Source organism: Carex rostrata, chromosome 19, assembly GCF_964058835.1.
Source record: "Carex rostrata chromosome 19, lpCarRost1.2, whole genome shotgun sequence".
Lineage (NCBI taxonomy): Eukaryota > Viridiplantae > Streptophyta > Magnoliopsida > Poales > Cyperaceae > Carex > Carex rostrata.
In genome coordinates this window covers 5,070,083-5,082,167 of record NC_135936.1, presented here as the reverse complement: position 1 = coordinate 5,082,167, position 12,085 = coordinate 5,070,083, and the positions used below count along the sequence as shown (strand labels likewise).

At 34.2% G+C, this 12,085-nt stretch overlaps 1 protein-coding gene across 1 annotated transcript; it reads right to left on the bottom strand.

Annotated features, from left to right (window-relative positions):
• Positions 1-1,713: 1,713 nt before the first annotated feature.
• On the bottom strand, positions 1,714-9,779 carry LOC144571782 (SNARE-interacting protein KEULE-like). Its single transcript, XM_078321159.1, has 21 exons — positions 9,420-9,779; positions 8,802-8,860; positions 8,500-8,581; positions 8,329-8,407; positions 8,169-8,219; positions 7,987-8,083; positions 7,842-7,874; positions 7,076-7,204; positions 6,300-6,491; positions 5,430-5,513; positions 5,240-5,338; positions 5,092-5,162; positions 4,765-4,861; positions 4,543-4,668; positions 4,127-4,222; positions 3,527-3,643; positions 3,351-3,431; positions 3,034-3,239; positions 2,347-2,437; positions 2,167-2,256; positions 1,714-1,964 (listed from the first exon to the last, which is right to left on the bottom strand). Exons 1-21 carry the CDS (start codon positions 9,487-9,489, stop codon positions 1,914-1,916), a joined length of 2,001 nt encoding a protein of 666 aa, XP_078177285.1. The 5' UTR covers positions 9,490-9,779; the 3' UTR covers positions 1,714-1,913.
• Between the last annotated feature and the right edge of the window lie 2,306 nt (positions 9,780-12,085).

The window sequence follows — 12,085 nt, the reverse complement described above, 5'->3', positions numbered from 1 at the left end:
AAACACTTGTTTTTTTATTTTTATTTTTACAAATTACAACACATTTTTTTTACAGCCCATTAAAATTTGAATATAATAATATATGATAAAATTTACTGCACATTATTGATCTAATTAAATAGATGAGAAACTTTTTTAATAGATATACATGTTTTCCAGGGGCGGAACCAGGGGGGTGCAAGGGGGGGCCAGGCACCCCCCAACTGAGGCGGAAGTGCTTACTGGGGTGGTTATTTTTATGTGGTTTTTTACAGATTCATACCGATTGGCACCCCCCATGCAGTTGTTCTTTTGTCTTTCGGCAGCTCGGCCCCCCCCCCCCCCCGGCAGCTCGGCCCCCCCCCCCCCCCCCCAAGTTCAAGTCCTGGTTCCGCCCCTGATGTTTTCCAAATAAGTTATGAATTTTCATAATTAACTTCACAATACAACCAAACATTTATTACAGTACATTTTCATAACCATTTCTGTGCATATTCATGAGTATATGTTCCCATAAATAATTAGTGAATTTCTAAACCAGTAAAATTTCATCCCGCACAATTTCATAACAAACAAACACACCTTTAGTGTAGTAAATTTGTATCACATTGTATCTTACGACTTCAGTCATATATCATGTCGTGATTAAAATGACAGAAAATAATTACATCACGTGAATTATCACTACACGTTATTCATACCGTGATAGTTCACTTTTAAGTTTTAACTATTCCTTTATAATTTAAGTTGGTTTATTAGAAAAAAAGAATCAAATAAAAAATTTTGTGCACCCTATGCCGTGTTATTTTTCCTACAAATTAGTTACGACATGTAAATCAACAGAACATGTGATTGACATGTGTTCCGTGTTGCATCGTGACAGAACTAATCAGAGGGCAACTTTTTTGGCTCTCTAACCAAGCTGACACAGTGACGCTTCACAACTATCAATTATTTTAGCTGACACGTTAAGTTCCGTTAATACTATAATGGTTGAAAAATATTAGCTCTTTATACACTTGGAAGTTTATACCTGATAACGAATAACACTTTACGTAAAGTGATGGTTTACAAAGACAAGTAGATGACACTTTTTTATATTTGAAGTTTCATACTTGAACATCCCAGCCTGAATCTTTGTTGTTCTTATATTTCCACGTATTAATCGTCAATATTATTTGACTAAAAATAGAGAGGAGCAGTGACTGACTTCGAGGTAAATTTCAAACCACTAACAGTCATGGCAAAGAATAAACCACTGTAACAATTTTTAACTAGACAATTTGAAGGCTGATGATATTATGGCATAGAATATTACAAGTGTATTAAATTCGGGACAAATTACGACCTCCTTTGTAATCCGCTCAAGGAATTTAAGGCGCCTAAAAACAATTTCACGTTTGCATTTTTTTACTTAATTGGAGAATAGCAGGCTCCCGTTCAAGCTCCAAAGCAATAACATGTTTCTTAGTCCTCGGATCCTCGCCTATCAGCAGACTCAGTACCCAATAGTAGGCTATCCAATTTACATCTAAATATCTTACCCATCGATTCAACGAAACAATAAAACAAAGAATGTGAAAAAAAAAAAAAAAAATCTCGCACTCACCTAATTACATCCGTCGTGACCACACAAGAACAAACTATAAACAATAAATTATAAAGTAAATATAATAATAAACAAGAAAGAATCTACCAATGTCTGTTGCTATTTATGATACACAGGTACAACAGTTGAAGCCTATAACAATATTTCATAAATCACAAGTATATATACACAGCCAAGAATGAAACCAGTAAGTGGAAGCCGCCCGTAACGAACACAATCATTATATGCCATTTTTTAGGGAAGCACAAAAGAAATCCAGGAAAAAGTTCCAAAAGGAGGAACAACAAGCAAAACATGAGACAAGCAGTATGAATCCAACAATTCTCTATATTTGTAGGTCATCCAGTGAAATATCTTGTGACAACATTTTGATTTTCTGTTCAAAAAAGATAATTTTATTCAGTTTTGTAGCAATAGACATATGTGAAGTTAAAGATTTATAAGTGAACTGAACTCAATTTTAAATTATGTGAAAATAATTGGTAAAAAAAAAACAAGCAGTTGAGATGTACTACATTTATGGCAATTGAGTTTGCAGATACTTCTAGGGAAAAGAGGACAAAAAATTTAAGCCTTACTGTGATAAATGTTTGAGGATCATCGAGACTAGACGAGCCAAGTATAATTTCTCTTTGTAGCTTTGAGGACAGCTTATGGACCACACGAAGCTGCATTTGGCATTTTTCAAACAATTTCAAACACTAAAGCCATTTCAGAGTTTCAATCACAAAAAATAGTGGAAAAATCAGAGCTAGTACCTCTGACCGAGTGGCCCCACCAATAACAAAGACAAATATTCTCTGACCCATCTTTCTGAAGTCACTTGATGCATGTCTCAGGACTGAGTCACTGAAAGAGAAAAAAGGAAACAAAAGCTTCAATTGTAGTGCTTGCGGACAATTTAACTTTTAAACGAAGATGAGTTCCTCATTTGTTTCATGGTTTCTTTGAAAAACAAACACTAAAATGGAAAAAGCATGCATTAGTAGTTAGTAAAAAAAAGCACTGAGAAATCATCCTTTTCAGTTAATTTCTTGGAATCATCCTTGTCTCTTCATTTTCCCATAGTACTTCTAGTCTCTGTTTGGGTATGTGTGTGACTGATCTATATAATTTCAAATTTATTGTTGCAGTCTGACGAGTCTTTCTCTTCCTTGTGTAAAACCAGGTTTTTAGTATTACACCATTACAATGGATTAAGGTATGTAAAATTTCAGTCAGATCTAGCAAATAGTGTTTTTTATTTGAAGCAAGGGGCAAGGGCATTGTGGGAAGCAGAGAGATAGAGATAACGAAGTTGTGGTCACACAGGGAATATGTATAAAATTTCATGTGCATAACGCATGCTATATCTGTATTTTAGAAACATTAGAAATATATGCGGGAGTATTACTTTAATTCCAATTATGTGTTGTTGTTTATTTATACAAAGGGGCAAGGTATACCTAGAGTAGCCATCATCAGAATTGCGGGGCCGGGCCCATGTGCCAGTGCGCCTAGATCTAACAGACTGTGCAGGAACATGGGGGGCATTATTGGTAGTTCTTTGAGGTGTACTAACTGGAGTTGAATGAAAACTAGGGCTTGGGTCATTCATGCAAGGGTACTCCTCTCTTGGTAAGTTCCCTTTGCTCAACTTCTCCAACAAGTCCTACAGACATTAAAAAGTTAAAGAATCCTTTTAAAGGTTTTCTTATAATTTTTACAAAACATTGAAACAAAAAATAGTTGTGAATTCCATAAGACTTATGTAAAGTTGCACCTCTATCAGGGGATAAAACCGAAATTGTGTCCATTTCTTCTGTTCTTCGCCCTCCTTCTCTTCTCTTACAGTAGCCTTTTTCTGATGCATAAACAATAATAAAAAGAATATAAGTAAATAGAAGTTGCAACACCAAGTAAGAAAATTTCGTAGACTTAAAAGTCTAATAATAATACCTTGTGCATATCAAAAGTAAGTTTGAAACCGCTTGATGACTTTTTGGTGTCCTGTGCTGCCATCAAGCAACGCATGTTATTTACTGCAATCATGTCATCAGCTGATATCCCAGCTAACTGTTCACAACAAACCAGAATTCTGTTAATATAGCTTAAGAAAACGACGATGTAATAATGTGTGTAAAGACAATGGCTGAGACCATATCACACTAGAACAGGAAATTCTTGACCCTACTGAACACACCCAATTAAGGCCAACCCCCTTGAGTTAATAAGGTTCAGGTCATTCTTTCTAAACCACCAACCAGATCTGGTTAGACTTCAGTTAATCTTTTCCGAAATGCAAAATTTCCATTAGTCAATGAACACATGTATAATAGAAAGAAAATGAACAAAATAAGATGGATATTTGAACCAAACCAAACTTGATAATTTGATAATGCTGACCAACCCAACGGAATGCTATATATAGGCCCATGGGTGGATCAAGATCTGCAGTCTACTGGCAGGATGCTTTTAAAATAAAAAAATCCCAATCCAACCAAATTCGTCCGTAATAAAACACCAAAATTATGCCCATGGATTAAACTAATTAAATACCTGCATCAGCTTATTCCCTTTGTCACTTTCAAACTTTTCAGGATATACTGAAGCATAAATCATGAGAAGACGCAGTTTATCCTCCCGGCTAGTATTCTATAATGATCCAGAAGAACAAAAAAGTTACAAGAAGAAAGGAAGTTTGTTGAATTATAGAAATAATATAGGCCCCTTTACATATATGACACTGAGGTCTTTACAATACATGCAACAAGAATACTATGAATTTAGGAAAAAGTACGATAATTATGCTCTATCTTAATTTAACATATAAGCGTAACTCAAAACAAACCTGGCGTAAACAAAAGAAAGAATTTCTATGAAATATATGAAAAAAACTAGCATTCAGCCCTCAATATTTTAAAATAATACTAAAGGCACAGAACTGACAAAAGAGAGATTAAAAAATGCATTACATGTTTAGTCCTGAAGAAATTAATTAACTCAGTCGTCCCTGCTTTCCCAAAAACAATATTTTGTTCTACATCTCCAATATCTCGAAGCCCTTGCTCTCTAATTATGTTGTTGATTTTCCCTGCAATCTGTACAAGTATCACTTACAATCATATGAACTTCATCAAGAAAAGAAAAAAAAAAAAAAAAATCATATTGAATATCCATAATTTAGCAAGAATAACCTCTACGTGCAAGGAGAGCTTGTCAATTTGGTCACTATACTGTGGGAGAGCTTGTACTATCTTTTGCAAATCCCTTGTTGACAGCTCACCACCACCTCTACATCAACACGTTAAAGTTTTAAAACATACAAACCAGACAGAAGGTACAAAGAATACCAAGAACAAATAAAAGGTATGTCTCAATATCATACCAGCAGCTCTAGGTACCTCGCTAGTAAGTAACATCAAACAATGCGAAGCCTTATAAATATTATACCACCTTCCTTATATAGCATTGCACATGTTGTGTTACTAAGGATAATGCATTTCATTTTCTAGATAGCTTACCTGCCATGTATTTGTGCTGCTTTATTCTTTGACATGAAACTAGTCATTTTATCATGCAATTTCTCGCTAGCCTGCAAGATTTTTAAAGAAGTGAACAAAACAGTACATAAAATTTTACAGTAAATGAAACAATTAATTAAAAGAGAACCTCTCCTATATGTGCATGCCGAAGCTCAAGCCATACAGGATCGTGCTCCTCTAAAAGAACCTCTTTTTTCTCAGTTGATGAACCATTTTTACTCGGGACCTTTATTTCAAACAAAATTGAGACCAAAGAAAAATGAGAAATACTAGAAGTATGTACATTTGAAAATGAAAAAAAAAAGTGAGAGGCCTACCTCATGAACATATTTGTTACCATCCATAAGCAGCAAATCGTGGCACATTGCATCATAAGTCCATTCATGAATTATCGGAGCAATCTACATATTCGACAAAACAAAATGAAAATAAATAATGATACAGGAAACCACATAAACACTCGAGTAACACTAACATTTACTGCGTCACTAATATGAAAATCAGGCTCTTGCATGCATAGCGGTACAGATATCAGTGTCGGCAATCCATTAATACTGGGGTGCAAACTCAGATATTTATCGCCCATTGCAAGTTAACAACAATAGTCTTTCCACATGTACTGATCAATTGACTGGTTAACCATGAGCACATTGCAATATCAGACTGGGACCAGTACTGGAAAAACAGGCCGAATCAAGTAATTTATTTGTTATACCATGAAAATTTGCCAGATGCAGAAGTCAACAAAAACTGATGCTTCAGATACTACACCCAATATTCAACAGACTTAAAATATAACAACAATTCTTGTGGTTGCACTTCGCATCCAATATTATTTACTGGCACATCAACTAAGAGAATATCAGTAAGTTATCCTTCACTCGTATTAAAACTAGCTAACCAGATCAAGTGATAATACGTTGCAAGTAACATTGATACTCATAATTCTAATTCATTTTGCTTGAACTCAGTCAAGTTAATACTCAAAAATATGTTAATTGATATTTTGAGAAAATAGTTATATGAACAAACGCAACATAAAAATGCCCAGGTGCCAATCTCTCCATTCTCCAAAATATTTTGGGTGTTCGATGCAAGTGTGACAAATGCCGTCTATGTTGAATTTGCAGGAAATTAATTGGGTTGTTATTATAATCTAATAAAGATTGCAATGATTCCAAACATACCTGGTCAATTGAGCGGTCAACAATTAGAAGCTCACAAGTTTCAGTTTGGGGAAAGTCAACTATGCTGGATTTGTACTTGGAAACACAGTTCCAAATGCCTGCTGCCAGCTTGGTAGGAACCAGGTCTCGGAGTGTCGTCAAAGTGGATGCATCAATTGTCTTCGCTGCACGGTACCTCACATAAGGGAATTCCTGAAAGGCAACAGCACAAAGGCATTTTCTTCATTCATCTTTCTAGATCACAATGATATGAAAATGTCCTAGCCTTTTCTTGGTAGTGATTTCTTTTTCTTATATTTCTAGACTGGTTAAAGGGGCTTTGCAATACAATGGTACTGAAATGGTGATGTAAATTTAATTTAGGGTCTTTATGAGAGCTCTTTTCTTTACTTTTCTGGTTATGTTTAGGACCTTTTACTTTTTGTATTGTCACTCTCTTTTGCATTACTTGGATATTATATTATTCATGCTTACATTTTATCTCCTTAAATTTATTTTCTCGACAACAGCAGTTTGTCATTTTCTATTTCTTGATCATGATGGTGTAAAAATTGCTCTGAGTCACTTGCCTCTGATAGGTCTTTGTAGTCATTTTTGTACCTCTTTAATATTGGTGTTAAAATCGAAACGGTGTATTTGCAGTTGCATTAGCTGCCTTGTAATAATTCATCTTTGACGCCTTCGAGTTGGATTTAAATTGCAATATGCATGCTGTTCAAATCCTTTCTTTGAAAAAAACACATATAGAAACAAATGTAGAGAGCTAGAGAAATTACCCGCAAAGAAGCAAACACTGTTGAAATGCGAGTGGCCATGGTGTTAATGCAGGCATTGTAATTCTGAGAAGTCTCTGCATTTTCACCAAATAATTCTTCCAACGCTCTCTCGTGGTCCGTTATAAAACCCTGTAAACCAAAAGGGTGTTTTAGTTGAAACAGATGGTACACTCTACCATTTTTCTAAATAAAATACAAATAAACAAATAAAAACAAAACCCTGTATTTGTATTAGTGAAAGGGCTTATATGCTAACTTCTGTCTTTACTGTTATGATGCATTTTGTCTCCACTGCAATACTGGCTATGTTTAGCCTTTAGCTTTTCCTTTGCAATCTTTTGTTATTGTAATGCATATGTTGGTTACTTTTGTAAAAACTTCACAGTGACTACATATCAGCTGTTTGGTACCAGTTTACTGTTGCATGGTTTCCTTTCAATGAAATCGGTGGGTACCCCCCACTACTTGTCAAAAAAAAAAAAAAAAGCCCTGTAAACCAACACATCTGAGCAGCTCATGGCATCTATTTTGGGTACTGGGACTACTTACCGGATGTCATGTCCATGTTGATAATAGGTGGTGAGCTACCAGCATTTGTTTAGCCACAACCAAAGGTAAGGCATAGTTTCACCAATATGGTTGCTAATGAAAATTGGATCGAATTAAAGAGTTCAAATTGACAGCTAATTGAGGCTAGGATGGAGGAACCATTACTATTACTGACCTAGGTCACAAAAAGATTGAAAAAACTCTGGTTTTTCAGTACCTGACTATCAATTGCAAAGTATTCCAAATTCATCTGCAAAAGATCAAATCTGAAGTATTAAATACAACTTCAAATACAAAAGAAATATAAGTAGATAAATTGAATATTTGATAAACAGAAGCCAATTAATAAATATATAAATAACCTCACTGAGTGCAGATAATCGTCCCATGACACTAGCATCCCTCCTAATCGGAGCCACCAATTCCCTCGGTGCTGAGGAGCTAAAAAACACAAATGCCCTGAAAGAACATTTAAAAGTGAAAAAAATGCAGATGCATAAACCTAACATAATTCACACAAATAGATCATGTATGATATACTTACTTCTTATACAAGGGACTTCTCCCTGACATATCCGACATAAACAAGACAATACTGCATTTGATCAAAAGACAATGGTGAGATCATAAACTTGCAAGCGATATAAAATGTAAATGAATATATGCAAAATCAAAAGAAGAAGTTCAGGGTTTTCCGTAGTTACTTCTCCTTGGTTGGCTGGATGAAATATATAGCATCCATAGATGGTAAGGGTTGTCTTCTTTTGTATAAATCTTCAACCACTGAACAAACATTAGATGTTTCTTTAGATAAGAACCTTTTATAGTAAAATACCCTCAAATTAATAATTCATAATAAATTACTTTAAACTTACATGAAACCCCTTCTTCAGTGATATCAGCCATCTTGCAAGCATATGACATGATTTTGACAGTTAGTTTGTCCATGATAAGCACCTATAAGAAGGGACCCAAACAATTAAACAGAATGCTATTTTATCTTTGTGATCATTTAGGAGTAAATCAGAGTTGCAAATAAGGTAGGTGAGCATTCCGAATCTTCATTCATTAACTTTAGTATCAAGCAACCAAACAACGGCGGTAGATAAACTATAAATGACACCTATCAAACACAATTGGTACCAATAGATATACCTAAGTTATGGGTCATACATACCTTCCATGTAGATTTGGATTCCTTTGTTCTAGTCGATCGAAGCATTTCATACAACAGACCTGAATCAGTCAAAAGTAGTTTACTCATTATCCAAATTGATAAAGGCTTACCATGCAAAATTATTATTTTTCTTCTTTATTACACTAGTAGAAAGTACGAAATACCTTTTGTAAATATCTGATTACAATGATTGCAATGAGTCAGGTCAAAATAAAAATAATCAATCCTTAAGCAGGGGAAACCAAAATTACTAAACAAACAAGGATCTCACTGTTACAGTACCAACAAAAAAATTATTGATGGAATGTCTACATTTATATATACTGGATAATGCTATATCACCAAAATAGTAATAGGAGGACAAAAAAGAAACGAATTTTCTCAAATCCAAAACCATAAAGCCACTTTGATGATCCCCCCCCCCCCTCTAATGGCATTGATAGAAATTACACTAACACTTCAGATCTAATTCTTAGCACGCAAATTACAATGGAAAACAGTAGAAGCGACCAACTTGAAATTAAAAGTTCCCCAATTCTGAAAAGTAAAATGAAGCTAAACTAAAGTAAAAATAAATAAATAAAAAAAAAAAAAAAAAAAAAAAACGTGACAACATACGGTCTCTGGTGATCTGGCGAAAAGTCTTGGTATCTCCTACATGTGACGAGTCCGAATCCGAAATCGACATGATCTCTCTCTAACGTTCTGACTCGCTTGCTTGCGCTCTCCCTCTCTCTAGATTTCTAGCAGTGTAACCTATCGATCTGTTAATTTCTGCCCACTCTCTCGATTTTCAAATTGGTACTCCGCAGTTGCTCTCTCCTCCTATACCTCTCTCCTTTCTCCTCCAAATAATTGGTGTGATAATTTTTCGAGATCGGGTTTGACTCGAGGAGGAGGAAAGAGATAAAGGGAAAAATGTCGCGTCCGAAGAGAGAGACGGAGAGAGAGGAAAAGCGAAAGAAATTACGATCTGTACACGGGAAAATGAGAATGGTCGACGCAAACCGGGAATTCGTATCCTCTGCAGTAACTCAAAAGAGAATCTTTTCAGTTAATGCATTTTCACCATCCAATATGCTTTAAAAATCGTGCGACTAGATCCGCACTAATATTAAAGTATTCCTGTGTTAAAATTAGACGGCCGGATTGGTTCCGATTAAAATCAGACGGTTGACGTTAACTCAAAAGATTCCCTTTGGAGTTAATGCAGAGGATACGTGTTCGGGGCGTCTGCGCTCGTAAAATGACCTTTCTGCCCTTAGTGATAAATATGAGAAGATTAAATTTTCAAGCTAACCCAAAAACAAAATGGACAAATTACGAAAAAAGAATAGGAAATTATCAATTACAGAAAATTGCTAAAATAAAACTTTCTTTATCTAAACATTAACGTTCTTACAGTGTGCTACTGGCTACTGCTTCAAGGTCTGAAAATAGAGAATAAATAATTAGAAATAGAATGACAATTTATTAAGAAACAGTGAAACATGATGAAAAAGACAAAAAGTTGCACCGTTTTAAAACAAGTTGTAAAAACATAGAATGTTTTACCATAAACAGTACCACCCTTTGAAATATAAGATCAAAAATTACTAAAAGCTAACATAGTCTGGAAGTAAGGCAAAAGATATTCTATTTGAGCTGAAAACCGAAAACAGAAGCATACAATTGGATTTATAATAGCAAAAATTTGGTGAACAATTTGGGAAATTTTTTATCTATAAAAATTATTAAATTCACGAAAATATAAATAGTTCTCGTTTCCAACAAATATAGTAAGGCAAAAGATATTCCATTTATTAAGTTGTTTTTAGTTTTTTGAAATGTGATTGGAATTGATGAATAAAATTCACTTTTATCAACAAACAAAGAACAACTTAGCGTGGGTGCTTAGCTTGCTTTTTTGTTTGAAAATAGGTAACAAACTGATTAAATTTAAAATTGAGTCAGTAGCTCGACACCAAATCAGCCTCTAATTAGCTGGCAAAATTATTTGTAAATTCAAAAATATAAAATAATAATAATCATTTGACATAATGAATACTTGGAAGTTGAGTCAACAATATAAACAAAACACAATAATGTACTTGTTCATCAACCCATCATAAATTCTTCTTAATTTTCTTTGAGTCTCATTTAAAATCATTAACATCATAATTGTTGCAAACAACTTCTCCCCTTGATGATGAGAATTAAATTTTGTTCCTTTAAATGAAATTTCTGAACTTAAGCTCCTCTCATTCAAATTGTTAAACCACTCCATTTCTTGAATTCTTATGCTCTGCATTAACTCAAACTTTGAGTTAATTAAGAATGAATCCGAACCGTCTGATCTGTGTTGGCACAGATATTAAAGAGATCCCGTACATTTATTTTGGACTAGATCGGCTCAGATCCTAATCAAACTACCAAGATGAATTAACTCAAAGTTTGAGTTAATGCAGAGGATACGGATTCCTATTTCTTAGAAGATCTTCTTCAAACCTTTCTAAGTGGTTATACATATCATTTAGTAAATGTGAATTCTTCAATAACTGCGCATTAATAGTTAAATTTCCCACTGATGAAGTTCTTTTGTTTAAAATTTTGAATGATTTTTTAGACTTTGTTTCTGCACAAAAAATTGCTATATTTGTTTTTAAAATATCTATAAGAAAACATTTTAATCTTATTCTCCGCTTACATGTTACAATTATGCCATCTTACATTTATCTCTGTAAGCAGTTCAGAAAATACACTAAAAAGATCTGAACGACTAAGAATGGCCGAAATTTTTATTTATAGGATAAAAAAATAAAAAATAAACTAAATCACCTTAGAATTTTGGAAATTAGACAAATATTCAGGTCGCAGGGGCATTTGACAACTCCAAAGACTGAGTCCGCCAAATGCCTCTGCGGCCCCAACTTTAAAAATAAATAAATTATTAACTAAAAAATAAAAATAATTGGTTAATGTGCTAGCGAGGATTGCTAAACTTGGGCCCTTTTTTGTTTTTTAGTTAATAATATTTTTGTAAAAAAGAAGTGGGTGCTGTCGAACCGTTTGAAAGACTCCAATAGTATAAGGGCTTGTTTGGCGCACCGTCGGGAATGGGCATGGGCACAGAATTTGAACTGATTTTTACTGTTTCTGTGGGAAAATAAAAATTCAGAATTGAATTTTTTTTATTTTCTCACAGAAACAGTAAAAACGCCGAACAGGCCCTAAATAAAAATTTCGGTGAGAATGTTGGTCTTGTTCTACACATCATGCTCTTGAATCTTGATGTAGAAACACGC